At 45.1% G+C, this 17,250-nt stretch overlaps 1 protein-coding gene across 1 annotated transcript in view; it reads left to right on the forward strand.

Annotated features, from left to right (window-relative positions):
- LOC139544449 (lysophosphatidic acid receptor 1-like) overlaps nucleotides 1–17,250 on the forward strand; it is an 81,831-nt gene that overhangs the window by 19,186 nt on the left and 45,395 nt on the right. Inside the window, exon 2 of the mRNA XM_071351560.1 lies at nucleotides 12,771–13,530. Coding sequence (XP_071207661.1) covers nucleotides 12,792–13,530 — 739 coding nt within the window. The 5' untranslated portion in view covers nucleotides 12,771–12,791. The remainder of the gene's footprint in view (nucleotides 1–12,770; nucleotides 13,531–17,250) is intronic.

The following is a 17,250-nucleotide window of genomic DNA, read 5'->3' on the forward strand; positions in this document are numbered from 1 at the left end:
CCCGGCTCTTGCACAACACCGGAACAGCTCTGGTGAAAGGTACTAACAATCTGTTGACTGCAGATTTGGAATCTCCCAGCATCCTCTTTTTTAATTTTTTGTTTTTTCTTGAGCGGTTGGTCGGGGGGGGCTGGAACATGACCGCAAGAAGCCCACACAGATATGTTTGACTAAAACATAATCATTATAAACCTTGCTTACGTTTCAATACGATCACGTGTCTCTCTATTACGCGTTGGAATACTTGGAAAAATATTTCTGATTTCCTGGTGTCTTTACAGTCTATTGATCATCAATTAAAAAAAGATAAAATAAATAAAACATTTGCTCAAAACTTGCGGGGATAAATAAAACGGCCCGTGGGCCACCAGTTGGGGAACCCTGCCGTAGACCACACCATCCTCCTGCCGTAGACCACACGGCTGCTGTCTAGACCACACCATCCTCCTGTGGCGTCTCAGAGCACACGGCTGCTGTCTAGACCACACCATCCTCCTGCGCTGTCTCAGAGAGCACACGACTGCTGTCTAGACCACACCATCCTCCTGCGGCGTCTCAGAGCACATCCTCCTGCGGTGTCTGAGAGCACGGCTGCTGTCTAGACCACACCATCCTCCTGCGGTGTCTCAGAGCACACTGCTGCTGTCTAGACCACACCATCCTCCTGCGGCATCTCAGAGCACATCCTCCTGCGGTGTCTCAGAGCACACGGCTGCTGTCTAGACCACACCATCCTCCTGCGGTGTCTCAGAGCACATGGCTGCTGTCTAGACCACACCATCCTCCTGCGGTGTCTCAGAGCACATGGCTGCTGTCTAGACCACACCATCCTCCTGCGGTGTCTCAGAGCACATGGCTGCTGTCTAGACCACACCATCCTCCTGCGGTGTCTCAGAGCACATGGCTGCTGTCTAGACCACACCATCCTCCTGCGGTGTCTCAGAGCACACGGCTGCTGTCTAGACCACACCATCCTCCTGCGGTGTCTCAGAGCACACGGCTGCTGTCTAGACCACACCATCCTCCTGCGGTGTCTCAGAGCACACGGCTGCTGTCTAGACCACACCATCCTCCTGCGGTGTCTCAGAGCACACGGCTGCTGTCTAGACCACACCATCCTCCTGCGGTGTCTCAGAGCACACGGCTGCTGTCTAGACCACACCATCCTCCTGCGGTGTCTCAGAGCACACGGCTGCTGTCTAGACCACACCATCCTCCTGCGGTGTCTCAGAGCACACGGCTGCTGTCTAGACCACACCATCCTCCTGCGGTGTCTCAGAGCACACGGCTGCTGTCTAGACCACACCATCCTCCTGCGGTGTCTGAGCACACGGCTGCTGTCTAGACCACACCATCCTCCTGCGGTGTCTCAGAGCACACGGCTGCTGTCTAGACCACACCATCCTCCTGCGGTGTCTCAGAGCACACGGCTGCTGTCTAGACCACACCATCCTCCTGCGGTGTCTCAGAGCACACGGCTGCTGTCTAGACCACACCATCCTCCTGCGGTGTCTCAGAGCACACGGCTGCTGTCTAGACCACACCATCCTCCTGCGGTGTCTCAGAGCACACGGCTGCTGTCTAGACCACACCATCCTCCTGCGGTGTCTCAGAGCACACGGCTGCTGTCTAGACCACACCATCCTCCTGCGGTGTCTCAGAGCACACGGCTGCTGTCTAGACCACACCATCCTCCTGCGGTGTCTCAGAGCACACGGCTGCTGTCTAGACCACACCATCCTCCTGCGGTGTCTCAGAGCACACGGCTGCTGTCTAGACCACACCATCCTCCTGCGGTGTCTCAGAGCACACGGCTGCTGTCTAGACCACACCATCCTCCTGCGGTGTCTCAGAGCACACGGCTGCTGTCTAGACCACACCATCCTCCTGCGGTGTCTCAGAGCACACGGCTGCTGTCTAGACCACACCATCCTCCTGCGGTGTCTCAGAGCACACGGCTGCTGTCTAGACCACACCATCCTCCTGCGGTGTCTGAGCACACGGCTGCTGTCTAGACCACACCATCCTCTTGCGGTGTCTCAGAGCACACGGCTGCTGTCTAGACCACACCATCCTCCTGCGGTGTCTCAGAGCACACGGCTGCTGTCTAGACCACACCATCCTCCTGCGGCGTCTGAGAGCACACGGCTGCTGTCTAGACCACACCATCCTCCTGCGGTGTCTCAGAGTGCACACGGCTGCTGTCTAGACCACACCATCCTCCTGCGGTGTATCAGAGAGCACGGCTGCTGTCTAGACCACACCATCCTCCTGCGGCATCTCAGAGCGCACACGGCTGTCTCTGGAACAACTGGGTCTCCTATCTCTCCAATGGGAAGCAATACATCACGAGTCTGCAGTCACATGCGATGTCCCATCGTGATGTCCCACCGGGGTATGTTTCTGTCCCTCATTTACATGCCCCCTCTCGGCCAAATCCTCAGAGACCATAACATCAACTTCCACGGCTGTTTTAAGCTACGCTGACGATACCCAGATATATATATTACCATCACAGCACTATCGTAAATTGGCAGCTGCCTAGATGACGTCATGGTATGGATGAAATGACTTCCTCCAGCTGCAAGACTGAGGCTTATTTGAGACACCCAAGCAGGTCAGCAGTGCTGGAAACATCTGGCCTACAATAGTTGGTCAAGACATCCATCTGTTCCCTGTCATATCCAACCTGGGAGTCAAGTTTGATCCTTCTCTGTCCTTTTTAATGCTCATATTGAACATATCTGTTAAAGATAATGTTTCCATCTGTGAAATTCAACCATGCCTTCATCTTCTCCCGAGTTGACTACAGCAATGCTCTGTTCGGGTTGGGGCCTTCCAGCTCTGTTCGGGTTGGGGCCTTCCAGCTCTGTCCGGGTTGGGGCCTTCCAGCTCTGTTCGGGTTGGGGCCTTCCAGCTCTGTCCGGGTTGGGGCCTTCCAGCTCTGATCGGGTTGGGGCCTTCCAGCTCTGTTCGGGTTGGGCCCTTCCAGCTCTGTTCGGGTTGGGGCCTTCCAGCTCTGTTCGGGTTGGGGCCTTCCAGCTCTGTTCGGGTTGGGGCCTTCCAGCTCTGTCCGGGTTGAGGCCTTCCAGCTCTGTCCGGGTTGGGGCCTTCCAGCTCTGTTCGGGTTGGGGCCTTCCAGCTCTGTTCGGGTTGGGGCCTTCCAGCTCTGTTCGGGTTGGGGCCTTCCAGCTCTGTCCGGGTTGGGGCCTTCCAGCTCTGTCCGGGTTGAGGCCTTCCAGCTCTGTCCGGGTTGGGGCCTTCCAGCTCTGTTCGGGTTGGGGCCTTCCAGCTCTTCGGGGGGGGGGGCTACCAGACAAATCACTTCAGAGGCTTCTCCAGAGTCCTGACCAAGAAGTCAGCCCACATTAACCCCATCCATTCTGAACTCCTGTGAATACCAGTCCACGATGGGATTAACTTTAAAAGCCTCCAGGTGTTGAAAGCCTTGAATGGATTGAGTCCCACCTACAGCCACCTCACTCTCCCTGCTCCACTGCTTGTCTTACTGAATAGTCCCCATTTTTAATGTTCCCTCTAAGTGTATCTTTCATCTGTCTGTCATTAAAACTGCAACATTTTCTTTACGACCTATGGCAAAATGTGTAGATTTGCAGGAAAATAACATTACAATTTATCTTTCCACCGTGAAGAGGGGGGCGACTAAAATGTTTTGTCGTGAGGTGGGGTGGTGGGGGGGCGGGGTATGGCTGTAATACATATGACTGGAGGAGAATCTTGCGTAGGGCCCCCAACAGACTAGGGCCGGCCCTGTCTGTGAGCTGTTTGATGGGACTGTGTTGAAGTGAAGGGAGGACAACAGCGTTCTATGCTGAGCTGTGTGCAGACAGTCCTCTCTCTCTCTCTCTCTCTCTCTCTCTGTCTCTGTCTCTGTCTCTGTCTCTCTCTCTCTCCATCAATGGGATAAAAAGACCAGGCTGGGTCCCAAATGGCATTCCATTCCCTATATAGTGCACTACTTCTCACCACATGCACATGGGCCATTTGGGACACGTCCATTATCGTCTTCTCTTGTAGACAGGACCACCCTGGAGCACCCTGTGTCTAGTACTGATGAGGTCACAGCCTGCCTATTATCCTGTCGCTCCCTATGGCCAGAAGAGACAGAACAAAGGAAGTGTTATCTGGTCGGAGTTACAGTGAAACACAGCCATTCCATGAGAATTCAATGGGTGCGTCCCAAATGGCTCTCTCTTCCGTATTTAGTGCACAGGACTCTCATTTAACTGTTGTCTTCCATTAGAACTTTTCCTTTAGAACTTTTTATTCTTCGTTTACAGATTGGCTTGTTAAATTGTTTGAACTTAATTGACTTAATTGAATTAAAACATAAGTTAGTTGAAATCAAATAATTTAAATACAGTAAGACATTGTTAGTTTGGCAAAAAAAAACCTAAGTCAACATTTGTAGGTCACAGGGAATACACAGTTCCTCAATCCGCCCAGCAGAAGGTAATACATGGATATATATGACTGGAGGAGGAGAGGAGGTATGGCTGTAATACAGTACCAGTAAAAAGTTAGGACACATCTACTCATTCAAGGGTTTTTCTTTTCTTTAATTTTACTATTTCCTACATTGTAGAATAATAGTGAAAACATAAACTATTAAGTAAGACATGGAATCATGTAGTAATCAAAAAAGTGTTAATCAAATCAAAATGTATTTTATTTTTGAGATTCTTCAAAGTAGCCACCTTTGCATTGATGACAGCTTTGCACACTCTTCGCATTCTCTCATCCCACGTAATGAGTAATGCTTTTCCAACGGTCTTGAAGGAGTTCCCAGATATGCTGAGCACTTGTTGGCTGCTTTTCCTTCACTCTGCAGTCTAACTGTTCTCAAAACATCTCTCAAAACATCTCAATTGGGTTGAGGTCGGGTGATTGTGGAGGCCAGGTCATCTGATGCAGCACTCCATCACTCTCCTTCTTGGTCAAATAGCCCTTACACAGCCTGGGGGTGTGTTGGGTCATTGTCCTGTTGAAAAAAATGATAGTCCCACTAAGCCCAAACCAGATGGGATGGTGTATCGCTGCAGAATGCTGTGGTAGACATGCTCGTTAAGTGTTCCTTCAATTCTAAATAAATCACTGACAGTATCACCAGCAAAGCACCCCGACACCATCACACCTCCTCCTCCATGCTTCATGGTGGGAACCACACATCCGTTCACCTGCTCTGCGTCTCAAAGACACGGCGGTTGGAACCAAAAATCTCACATTTGGACTCATCAGACCGAAGGACAGATTTCCACCTGTCAAATGTGCATTGCACCTGTTTCTTGGCCCAAGCAAGTCTCTTCTTATTGGTGTCCTTTAGTAGTGGTTTATTTTCAGCAATTCAACGATGAAGGCCTAATTCACGCAGTCTCCTCTGAACAGTTGATGTTGAGATGTCTGTTACTTTAACTCTGTGACCTATTTATTTGGGCTGCAATCCTCCTTTCCTGTGATGGTCCTCATGAGAGCCAGTTTCATCAGCGCTTGATGGTTTTTGCGACTGCACTTGAAGAAACGTTAAGTTGTTGAACATTTTCATTATTGACTGACCTTCATGTTTTAAAGTAATAATGGACTTTTGTTGCTCTTTCCATATTTGAGCTGTTTTTGCCATAATATGGACTTGGTCTTTTACCAAATAGGGATATCTTCTGTATACCACCCCTACTTTGTCACAACACAACTGATTGGCTCAAACACATTAACCTTTACTTAACACCCATCCCGCATCCGGGAGCATTCTCATCAGTAAAAGCTGACTAGCATAGCCTAGCATAGCGCCACAAGTAAATAATAGCATATAAATATCATGAAATCACAAGTCCAATACAGCAAATGAAAGATAAACATCTTGTGAATCCAACCATCATTTCTGATTTTTAAAATGTTTTACAGCGAAAACACAATATGTATTTCTATTAGCTAACCACAATAGCCAAAGACTCAACCGCATATTTTCACCATGTTTCTACCGCATAGGTAGCTATCACAAAACCGACCAAATATAGATATAATTAGTCACTAACCAAGAAACAACTTCATCAGATGACAGTCTTATAACATGTTATACAATAAATTTATGTTTTGTTCGAAAATGTGCATATTTGAGGTATAAATCATAGTTTTACATTGCAGCTACCATCAAAAATATCACCAAAGCAGCCAGAATAATTACAGAGAGCAACGTGAAATACCTAAATGCTCATCATAAAACATTTATGAAAAATACATGGTGTACAGCAAATTAAAGATAAACATCTTGTGAATCCAGCCAATATTTCCGATTTTTTAAAAGTGTTTTACAGCGAAAACACAATATAGCATTATATTAGCTTACCACAATAGCCAAACACACAACCGCATTTATTCACCGCATAGATAGCATTCGCAAAAACCAGCAAAAGATATAAAATGAATCACTAACCTTGACCAACTTCATCAGATGACAGTCTTATAACATCAGGTTATACAATACACTTATGTTTTGTTCGAAAATGTGCTTATTTAGAGCTGCAAACCGTGGTTATACATTGTGAATATGTAGCATCGATTCACCAGAATGTCCGGAGCTATTTTGGACACTCACCTAATCTGACCAAAGAACTCATCATAAACTTTACATAAAAATACTTGTTGTATGGCAAATGAAAGATACACTGGTTCTTAATGCAACCGCCGTGTTAGATTTTTTAAAATAACTTTACCATAACAAACAGCTTGCGTTATTGCGAGACAGCGCCCGCCAAAACGGCAGAGAATAGGAATAACATTTTCCACAGAAATACGAAATAACATCATAAATTGTTCTTACTTTTGTTGAGCTTCCATCAGAATCTTGTACAAGGAGTCCTAGGTCGAGGATAAATCGTTGTTTGGTTTTAGAATGTCCTTTTCTTCTGTCGAATTCGTGCCACAATGCTAGCCAATGTTGATGACATTCCCAGTTTCTCTCGACGCAAAGAACGGAAAACTCCAAAAGTCCCAATAAACGTTGAATAAACGGATGAAACTCGGTTGAAAAAACCTACTTTATGATGTTTTTCTAATATGTATCAAATAAAAACAGAGCTGGAGATATTAGCCGTGTATACCGAACGCTTATCATAAGACAGTATGGAGGTGCTTTCCCGCGCCTAGGTAGAGAAAGGAAATTCTGGACACGTCAATCCAAGAGCTCTTGTTCGACCTCAGATCAAGCTAGACACCCCATTCCACCTTCCACTGCCTGTTGACATCTAGTGGAAGGCGTATGAAGTGCATGCATATCGATAAATATTAGGCAATTGAATAGGCAGGCCCTGAAACAGAGCCTCGTTTTCAGATTTTTCACTTCCTGTTTGGAAGTTTGCTGCAAAATGAGTTCTGTTTTACTCACAGATATAATTCAAACAGTTTTAGAAACTTGAGAGTGTTTTCTATCCAATAGTAATAATAATATGCATATTGTACGATCTAGAATAGAGTACGAGGCAGTTTAATTTGGGCACGTATTTTTCCAAAGTGAAAACAGCGCCCCCCTATTGACAAGAAGTTTTTAAGAAGGAAAGAAATTCCACAAATTAACTTTTAACAAGGCACACCTGTTAATTGAAACACATTCCAGGTGATTACCTGGTTGAAGCTGTTTGAGAGAATGCCAAGAGTGTGCAAAGCTGTCATCAAGAAAAGAGTGGCTATTTGAAGAATCTCAAATATAACATATATTTTGATTTGTTTAACACTTTTGGTAAACACATGATTCCATATGTGTTATTTCATAGTTTTGATGTCTTCACTATTATTCTACAATGTAGAACATTGTAAAAATAAAGAAAAGCCCTTGAATGAGTAGGTGCCAAACTTTTGACTGGTACTTTATATTTTAAATATACATTTTACATACATTGTACTTTTCTATACAGCGATCACATAACAATAATACGTTACTGAACATAAGATCTTTATCCCAACCCTCAGTCTGTCTTTCTGTGTCTGTCTGTGTCTGTCTGTCTGTCTGTCTGTCTGTGTCCTCAGCCACTCTCAGACCATCCCACCTGTTTGGTTTCCATTTGCCATATATATATTTTGAAATTGTGCTGTGATGTTTGACATTTTTGCCAAAGCTCAAAACCTTTACGAGTATTATTATATTTATTTACTATCAGTTTCTTTCATCCTCAGTCATTTGTGTCAGTGATGAGTGCCCTTTCCTATAAGCATTTTCTTTTGTGAATTAACTTTGTATTTGTTCAAATACATTTTTTCCCAAAAGTTTACTAAGCACTGGTAACGGGCTGATTGGTCGGCTGTTTGAACTATTAAAGGATGCTCTGCTATTCTTGGGTAGCTGGATGACCTTTGACTCCCTCATGTCTAGGCTTAAATTGAAGATGTGCAGAACAAGTACCAATCTCAGTAATTTACCATCCAAAAAGCCTTTCGACCATCTTGAATGGCCTTTTCTATTCAAAACTTTGGAAGCGTTCAACTTTTACAACCTCAATAATAAATGTAATAAAAATATTTAATTACATTTCCTGAAGTAAAAATATACACATATAATACATTATCTGATGAAATTGCTTTAAAAAGGGGCACAAGACAGGAATGTCCCCTCGTGCCCCTGCTGTTTGCACTGGCAATTGAACCGCTTGCAGAAAAAATTCGACAATACCCAAACGTAACAGGTATCAGTATTGGTAAACATTTAAATTAAATATTATTTGCAGATGATCTCCTTATATACCTGACCAATACTGACAACTCGATGTCCCCCTTGCTATAAATATTTTCAGAATTCTCTAAAATCTCTCAATTTATAAAATGAATGTGGAATGTGGAAAATTTATGTGGAAAAAACAGAAATAATGGCAATAGGAAAAAATTTAAGAATAACTCACCATCTACAGCAATGATTTTAAGTGGACGACAAAAAATATCAAATACTTAGAATGCTTAAGGATCAATTTTCGCCTAAAATGACATATCCAAATCTAACTGCCTGTAGCTCAGGACCTGAAGCAAGGATAGGAATATTATTGATACCATTTGGAAACACTTTGACGTTTGTGTAAATGTGAAATTAATGTAGGAGAATATAACACATTAGATCTGGTAAAAGATAATATAAAAACTGTTTTCTATTTGTTTTTTGGTTCCATCTTTGAAATGCAAGAGAAAGAACCATACTTTGAGATGTGATTTTAGGTGTAATTTAGAGGTTGTCCACAAGATGGCAGCAGTGTGTGTGCAAAGTTTAAGACTGATCCAGTGAAGAATTACATCACTACACAATATTTTGTATCAATTTTGCACAAATGTGCTGAATTGGTCAATTTATAGATTCTCATCTACATAACTATAGAGAACATACAAACATGCTATGGTAATACATTTTTTTTTTTAGTTTACACACTCCCAGGAATGTCATACATGATGGATCATTAGCTTCCCTACAGAAAATACACTAACCTTCACACATCTAGATGGGTGGGGTGGGTGTGGAGCCAGAGACAGCAGGGGTTCATACTGTAAAACCCAGTTCCTACATTTTAATGTTAAAATGGATTTTTATCAAACAAAACTATGCTGCCTTTTATCTCTGGGACCCTCAGGATGACAAATCAGAGAAAGTTTACTGAATGTACCAAACCAGTTGCCGTGACATGTGTTTTGTTATTTTTGCATTATCCCCAAACAATAGCATGTTATTTTTTTTTGCTGTGAAAGCTACTGTAAGGTGGACACTGCAGTTAGATTCACAAGAATTTAAGCTTTCTACCCATATAAGATATGTCTATGTCCCGGAAAGATAGCTGTTGTTTACAATGTCATTCTAGTCTCAATATCGCATATTGAGCAACAACTGTCCTGGTTTAGGGACACCGATCCCGTAGAGGTTAATAAGTGACAACACATATATAAAGATAACTTTATTCCATTTACTCAACAATATGAAAGCAGTTCTAATTAAATGGAACATTCTTCCCATAAATCTTAAAGGTAGAATAAACCTCTTCAGAATGGCATGGCTCCCAAAGTTTTTATATTTATTCTTGATTATACCGAAGACATTCTTTAAACATGTATACTCGGTCAAAACATACTTTGTATATGGGCAAATCAAACTCCTAGAATAAATAGGAAAGTTTTACGTCTTCCTGAGTCTGTGGGTGGTTTTAATCTTCCAGATTTGGAATTGTTTTACAAATCAATTAATAATGAAAAATTTAAATGTCTTGAGTCAATAAGTATTCCACCCCTTTGTTATGGCAAGCCTAAATAAATTCAGGGGAAAAAATTTGCATAATAAGTTGCATGGACTCACTCTGTGTGCAATAATAGTGTTTAACATGAATTTTGAATGACTACCTCATCTCTGTACCCCACACATATAATTATCTGTCAAGCAGTGAATTTCAAACACAGATTCAACCACAAAGATCAGGGAGGTTTCCCAATGCCGTGCAATGCCTTGCAAAGAAGGTCACCTATTGGTAGATGGCAAAAAAAAACATTGAATATCCCTTTGAGCATGGTGAAGTTATTAATAACACTTTGGATGGTGTATCAATTCACCCAGTCACTACAAAGATACAGACATCCTTCCTAACTCGGTTGCCGGAGAGGAAGGAAACTGCTCAGGGATTTCACCATGTGGCCAATGGTGACAGTTACAGAGTTTAATGGCTGTGATAAGAGAAAACTGAGGATGGATCAACAACATTGTAGTTACTCCACAATACTAAGCTAATTGACAGAGTGAAAGGAAGGAAGCCGGTACAGAATACAAATATTCCAAAACATGCATCCTGCACTAAAGTAATACTGCAAAAACTGTGGCAAAGCACTTCACTTTTGTCGTGCATACAAAGTGTTACGTTTAGGGAAATTCCAATACAACACATTACTGAGTACCACTCTCCATATTTTCAAGCATATTGGTGGCTGCATCATGTTATGGGTATGCTTGTAACTGTTAAGGACTGGGGAGTTTTTCAGGATAAAAACCTAAAACACAAGGCCAAATCTACACTAGATTTGCTTACCCACCTTGCAGCAAAATATTTTATTGCCCCCCCCCCCCCCCTTGACGGTGGAGAAAAATTACAATTACAATTCTACAAAAACATGAATTGGGGCGAAGAGAAAATGTTGCAGTTTTAAAGGCCCAGTGCGGTCAAAAATATGATTTCCTTTGATTTATATACAGTGCATTTCAGACAGTATTTAGACCCCTTTTCCCATATTTTGTTACGTTACAGCCTTATTCTAAAATTGATTAAATACATCTACACACAATCTACACACAATTCCTCATAATGACAAAGTGAAAAAAATAATGTAATTTTTTGCAAATGTATCAAAAATAAAAACATGAATACCTTATTTACATAAGTATTCAGACCCATTGCTATGACTTATACCATGCTAATATGATATCTGAGTGAGAGGTCAGGGCCCCTGCAATTAGTATTTGTCCATGATTACTACTAACCCCTGACTCCCTAACAACCTACTGTGACTCTAACCTATTGTGACTCTCTCTTACCTACTGTGACTCTCTCCAACCTACTGTGACTCTCTCCAACCTATTGTGACTCTCTCCAACCTACTGTGACTCTCTCTAACCCCTGTGTCCTCTCCTCCAGACCCCCTAACAACCTACTGTGACTCTCTAACCTACTGTGACTCTCTAACCTACTGTGACTCTCTAACCTATTGTGACTCTCTCTAACCTATTGTGACTCTCTCTAACCTACTGTGACTCTCTCTAAAGCCTATTGTGACTCTCTCTAACCTACTGTGACTCCCTCTAACCCCTGTCTCCTCTCCTCCAGACCCCCTAACAACCTACTGTCTCTCTCTAACCTACTGTGACTCTCTAACCTACTGTGACTCCCTCTAACCCCTGTCTCCTCTCCTCCAGATCCCCTAACAACCTGCTGTGACTCTCTAACCTACTGTGACTCCCTCTAACCCCTGTCTCCTCTCCTCCAGATCCCCTAACAACCTGCTGTGACTCTCTAACCTACTGTGACTCCCTCTAACCCCTGTCTCCTCTCCTCCAGACCCCCTAACAACCTACTGTGACTCCCTCTAACCCCTGTCTCCTCTCCTCCAGACCCCCTAACAACCTGCTGTGACTCTCTAACCTACTGTGACTCCCTCTAACCCCTGTATCCTCTCCTCCAGACCCCCTAACAACCTATTGTGACTCTCTAACCTACTGTGACTCTCTAACCTACTGTGACTCCCTCTAACCCCTGTCTCCTCTCCTCCAGACCCCCTAACAACCTACTGTGACTCTCTAACCTACTGTGACTCTCTAACCTACTGTGACTCTCTAACCTACTGTGACTCTCCCTAACCTACTGTGACTCTCCCTAACCTACTGTGACTCTCCCTAACCTACTGTGACTCTCCCTAACCTACTGTGACTCTCCCTAACCTACTGTGACTCTCTCTAACCCCTGTATCCTCTCCTCCAGACCCCCTAACAACCTATTGTGACTCTCTAACCTACTGTGACTCTCTAACCTACTGTGACTCCCTCTAACCCCTGTCTCCTCTCCTCCAGACCCCCTAACAACCTACTGTGACTCTCTAACCTACTGTGACTCTCTAACCTACTGTGACTCTCTAACCTACTGTGACTCTCCCTAACCTACTGTGACTCTCCCTAACCTACTGTGACTCTCCCTAACCTACTGTGACTCTCCCTAACCTACTGTGACTCTCTCTAACCCCTGTCTCCTCTCCTCCAGACCCCCTAGCCAGCCTTCAAGATGGAGGAGGAACAGTGCTTCTACAATGAGTCCATTGCCTTCTTCTACAACCGCAGTGGAAAGTACCTGGCTACAGAGTGGAATACCGTCAGTAAGCTGGTGATGGGGCTGGGTATCACAGTATGTATCTTCATCATGCTGGCTAACTTGCTGGTCATGGTGGCTATATACGTCAACCGCCGCTTCCACTTCCCTATTTACTACCTGATGGCCAACCTGGCCGCCGCGGACTTCTTTGCCGGCCTGGCGTACTTCTACCTGATGTTCAACACGGGCCCGAACACGCGACGCCTCACGGTCTCTACGTGGTTGCTCCGACAGGGTCTCATCGACACGTCCCTCACGGCGTCCGTGTGTAACCTCCTCGCCATCGCCATCGAGCGCCACATCACCGTTTTCCGCATGCAGCTGCACACGCGCATGTCCAACCGGCGTGTGGTGGTGGTGATTGTAGTCATCTGGACCTTGTCTATCGTCATGGGAGCCATCCCGTCGGTGGGGTGGAACTGTATCTGTGACATCAGCACGTGTTCTAGCATGGCGCCGCTGTACTGTAACTCCTACCTGGTGTTCTGGGCCGTATTCAACCTGGTCACCTTCCTGGTCATGGTGGTGCTGTACGCTCACATCTTTATGTACGTGAGACAGAGGACCATGAGGATGAGCAGACACAGCTCTGGACCACGCAGGAACAGAGACACCATGATGAGCCTGCTGAAGACTGTCGTCATCGTATTGGGTAAGAACCTCGACTACCTTCACAACAGACACTATATGTTAGATTCTAGTACTGGGTAGGTTAGAGTTATGACTACGTAGGAACAGACACTATATGTTAGATACTGGTACTGGGTAGGTTAGAGTTATGACTATGTAGGAACAGACACTATATGTTAGATACTGGTACTGGGTATGTTAGAGTTAGGACCACGTAGGAACAGACACTACATGTTAGATACTAGTACTGGGTAGGTTAGAGTTAGAGTTAGGACCACGTAGGAACAGACACTATATGTTAGATTCTGGTACTGGGTAGGTTAGAGTTAGGACCACGTAGGAACAGAGACATCATGATGAGCCTGCTGAAGACTGTCATGATTGTACTGGGTAAGACCTTACCCTTGACATCCCATAATAACATAATGCAGTATCCCTGTAAGACTGAGGTCGTGAACCTGGAGTAAGGACTAGGGATGTTCTCATGACCGTATTACCGCCACACTGGAAGCCGTCAGTCACGACCGCAGTAAAATACCACGTGACTGTTGAGCCCAGGAAATGATATTGTCCCTCCATCAGATCCTAATGGCCTGGTACTCAGGGCTCTATTGTCCCTCCATCAGGTCCTAATGGCCTGGTACTCAGGGCTCTATTGTCCCTCCATCAGGTCCTAATGGCATGGTACTCAGGGCTCTATTGTCCCTCCATCAGGTCCTAATGGCCTGGTACTCAGGGCTCTATTGTCCCTCCATCAGGTCCTAATGGCCTGGTACTCAGGGCTCTATTGTCCCTCCATCAGGTCCTAACGGCCTGGTACTCAGGGCTCTATTGTCCATCCATCAGGTCCTAATGGCCTGGTACTCAGGGCTCTATTGTCCCTCCATCAGGTCCTAACGGCCTGGTACTCAGGGCTCTATTGTCCCTCCATCAGGTCCTAATGGCCTGGTACTCAGGGCTCTATTGTCCCTCCATCAGGTCCTAATGGCCTGGTACTCAGGGCTCTATTGTTCCTCTATCAGGTCCTAATGGCCTGGTACTCAGGGCTCTATTGTTCCTCCATCAGGTCCTAATGGACTGGTACTCAGGGCTCTATTGTTCCTCCATCAGGTCCTAATGGCCTGGTACTCAGGGGTCTATTGTCCCCCCATCAGGTCCTAATGGCCTGGTACTCAGGGGTTTGTTGGCCCTCTAACCTAATCTGAAAGCAATGAAATCGAACCACTTTATATCAAAACAGTATTGTGCTTTTAAAACTCTGTGATTGATCAATTTGAAGGAAGAAGTGCAACAGCTGGTTGATTTGTTAAACATGGTCTTTGTGAATGTTGTTTCAAAGCCCCCCCAAATGAATTAAAATAATGATTGTGCCTTTATACAATAAAGGCTCTGATCAGGCCCTACACCCAAACAAGGGCACTGCGTTCATCCACCTCTGGCCTGCTCGCCTCCCTACCACTGAGGAAGTACAGTTCCCGCTCAGCCCAGTCAAAACTGTTCGCTGCTCTGGCCCCCCAATGGTGGAACAAACTCCCTCACGACGCCAGGACAGCGGAGTCAATCACCACCTTCCGGAGACACCTGAAACCCCACCTCTTTAAGGAATACCTAGGATAGGATAAAGTAATCCTTCTGACCCCCCCCCCCCTTAAAAGATTTAGATGCACTGTTGTAAAGTGGCTGTTCCACTGGATGTCATAAGGTGAATGCACCAATTTGTAAGTCGCTCTGGATAAGAGCGTCTGCTAAATGACTTAAATGTAAATGTTTATACAATACATAGCCTACTGCATATTACACACGGCAGAAAAACATTAACAAAAAAAAATACTGATTTTAAAATATATTTTGTACATAATTGGTCTAGCCTAATTAAAAAAATTCAGATTCAGCTTACAATTTATAGTGCATTTGTATTTAATTTCGTATAACCTAGTGAGAGGGTGTTGTTTAATATTTTCATAATTAATTGGGTGATACATTTACCTCTAGCTCCAGAACATCTCTCCACCATGTGTCTCCATCTCCTCCTCCCCTCTTCTTCATTCCTTTCTCCAGAACACAGAGAGATGTGGCTGGCAACAGTTTCATGAAATATGTGTCCTTGTGAAAACATGTTACTATTGATGTTCCCGAACAGATTTCACTTGGTTTCCCATGTGAATCACTGGGTAGCTGCAGGAACAGGGTTGGAGAGCCCATGGCATACAGAGTACTGGGTAGCTGCAGGAACAGGGTTGGAGAGCCCATGGCATACAGAGTACTGGGTAGCTGCAGGAACAGGGTAGGAGAGCCCATGGCATACAGAGTACTGGGTAGATGCAGGAACAGGGTTGGAGAGACCATGGCATACAGAGTACTGGGTAGCTGCAGGAACAGGGTAGGAGAGCCCATGGCATACAGAGTACTGGGTAGCTGCAGGAACAGGGTTGGAGAGCCCATGGCATACAGAGTACTGGGTAGCTGCAGGAACAGGGTTGGAGAGACCATGGCATACAGAGTACTGGGTAACTGCAGGAACAGGGTTGGAGAGACCATGACATACAGAGTACTGGGTAGCTGCAGGAACAGGGTTGGAGAGCCCATGGCATACAGAGTACTGGGTAGCTGCAGGAACAGGGTTGGAGAGCCCATGGCATACAGAGTACTGGGTAGCTGCAGGAACAGGGTTGGAGAGCCCATGGCATACAGAGTACTGGGTAGCTGCAGGAACAGGGTTGGAGAGACCATGGCATACAGAGTACTGGGTAGCTGCAGGAACAGGGCTGGAGAGACCATGGCATACAGATTACTGGGTAGCTGCAGGAACAGGGTTGGAGAGACCATGGCATACAGAGTACTGGGTAGCTGCAGGAACAGGGTAGGAGAGCCCATGGCATACAGAGTACTGGGTAACTGCAGGAACAGGGTTGGAGAGCCCATGGCATACAGAGTACTGGGTAGCTACAGGAACAGGGTTGGAGAGTCCATGGCATACAGAGTACTGGGTAGCTGCAGGAACAGGGTTGGAGAGCCCATGGCATACAGAGTACTGGGTAGCTGCAGAAACAGGGTTGGAGAGCCCATGGCATACAGAGTACTGGGTGGCTGCAGGAACAGGGTTGGAGAGCCCATGGCATACAGAGTACTGGGTAGCTGCAGGAACAGGGTTGGAGAGCCCATGGCATACAGAGTACTGGGTAGCTACAGGAACAGGGTTGGAGAGACCATGGCATACAGAGTACTGGGTAGCTGCATGAACAGGGTTGGAGAGCCCATGACATACAGAGTACTGGGTAGCTGCAGGAACAAGGTTGGAGAGACCATGGCATACAGAGTTTAGGTGGAATATCACCTGTTGAGCGACAAAATAACCAGAGTAGCCTACGCAGCATGAGTGAAACAAGGTGTCCTCCATTTACTATTGCAGTGCAATGGCCCCTGTTCCTGCCAATTTTGATAATGGGCCATTCTAAATCTAAACTATGGTATGGGCAGGCATAATAATTTGTTCTTAACGGACTTGCCTAGTTAAATAAAGGTTAAATAAAAAAACTTTTAATAAAAAAAGCTACGGACAACAAACACACTTGCATTTTATCAATGGCGATTTGAATGCACAGAGGTACCATGATGAGGCCCATTGTCGTTCCATTCATCCGCTGCCATCACTTCATGTTTCAGTATGCACAGCCCCATGTCGCAAGGATCTGTACACAATTCCTGATAGCTGAAAATGTGCCTTCCATGGCCTGCATACTCA

Source organism: Salvelinus alpinus, chromosome 18 (genome assembly GCF_045679555.1).
Source record: "Salvelinus alpinus chromosome 18, SLU_Salpinus.1, whole genome shotgun sequence".
In the NCBI taxonomy this organism is placed as follows: domain Eukaryota; kingdom Metazoa; phylum Chordata; class Actinopteri; order Salmoniformes; family Salmonidae; genus Salvelinus; species Salvelinus alpinus.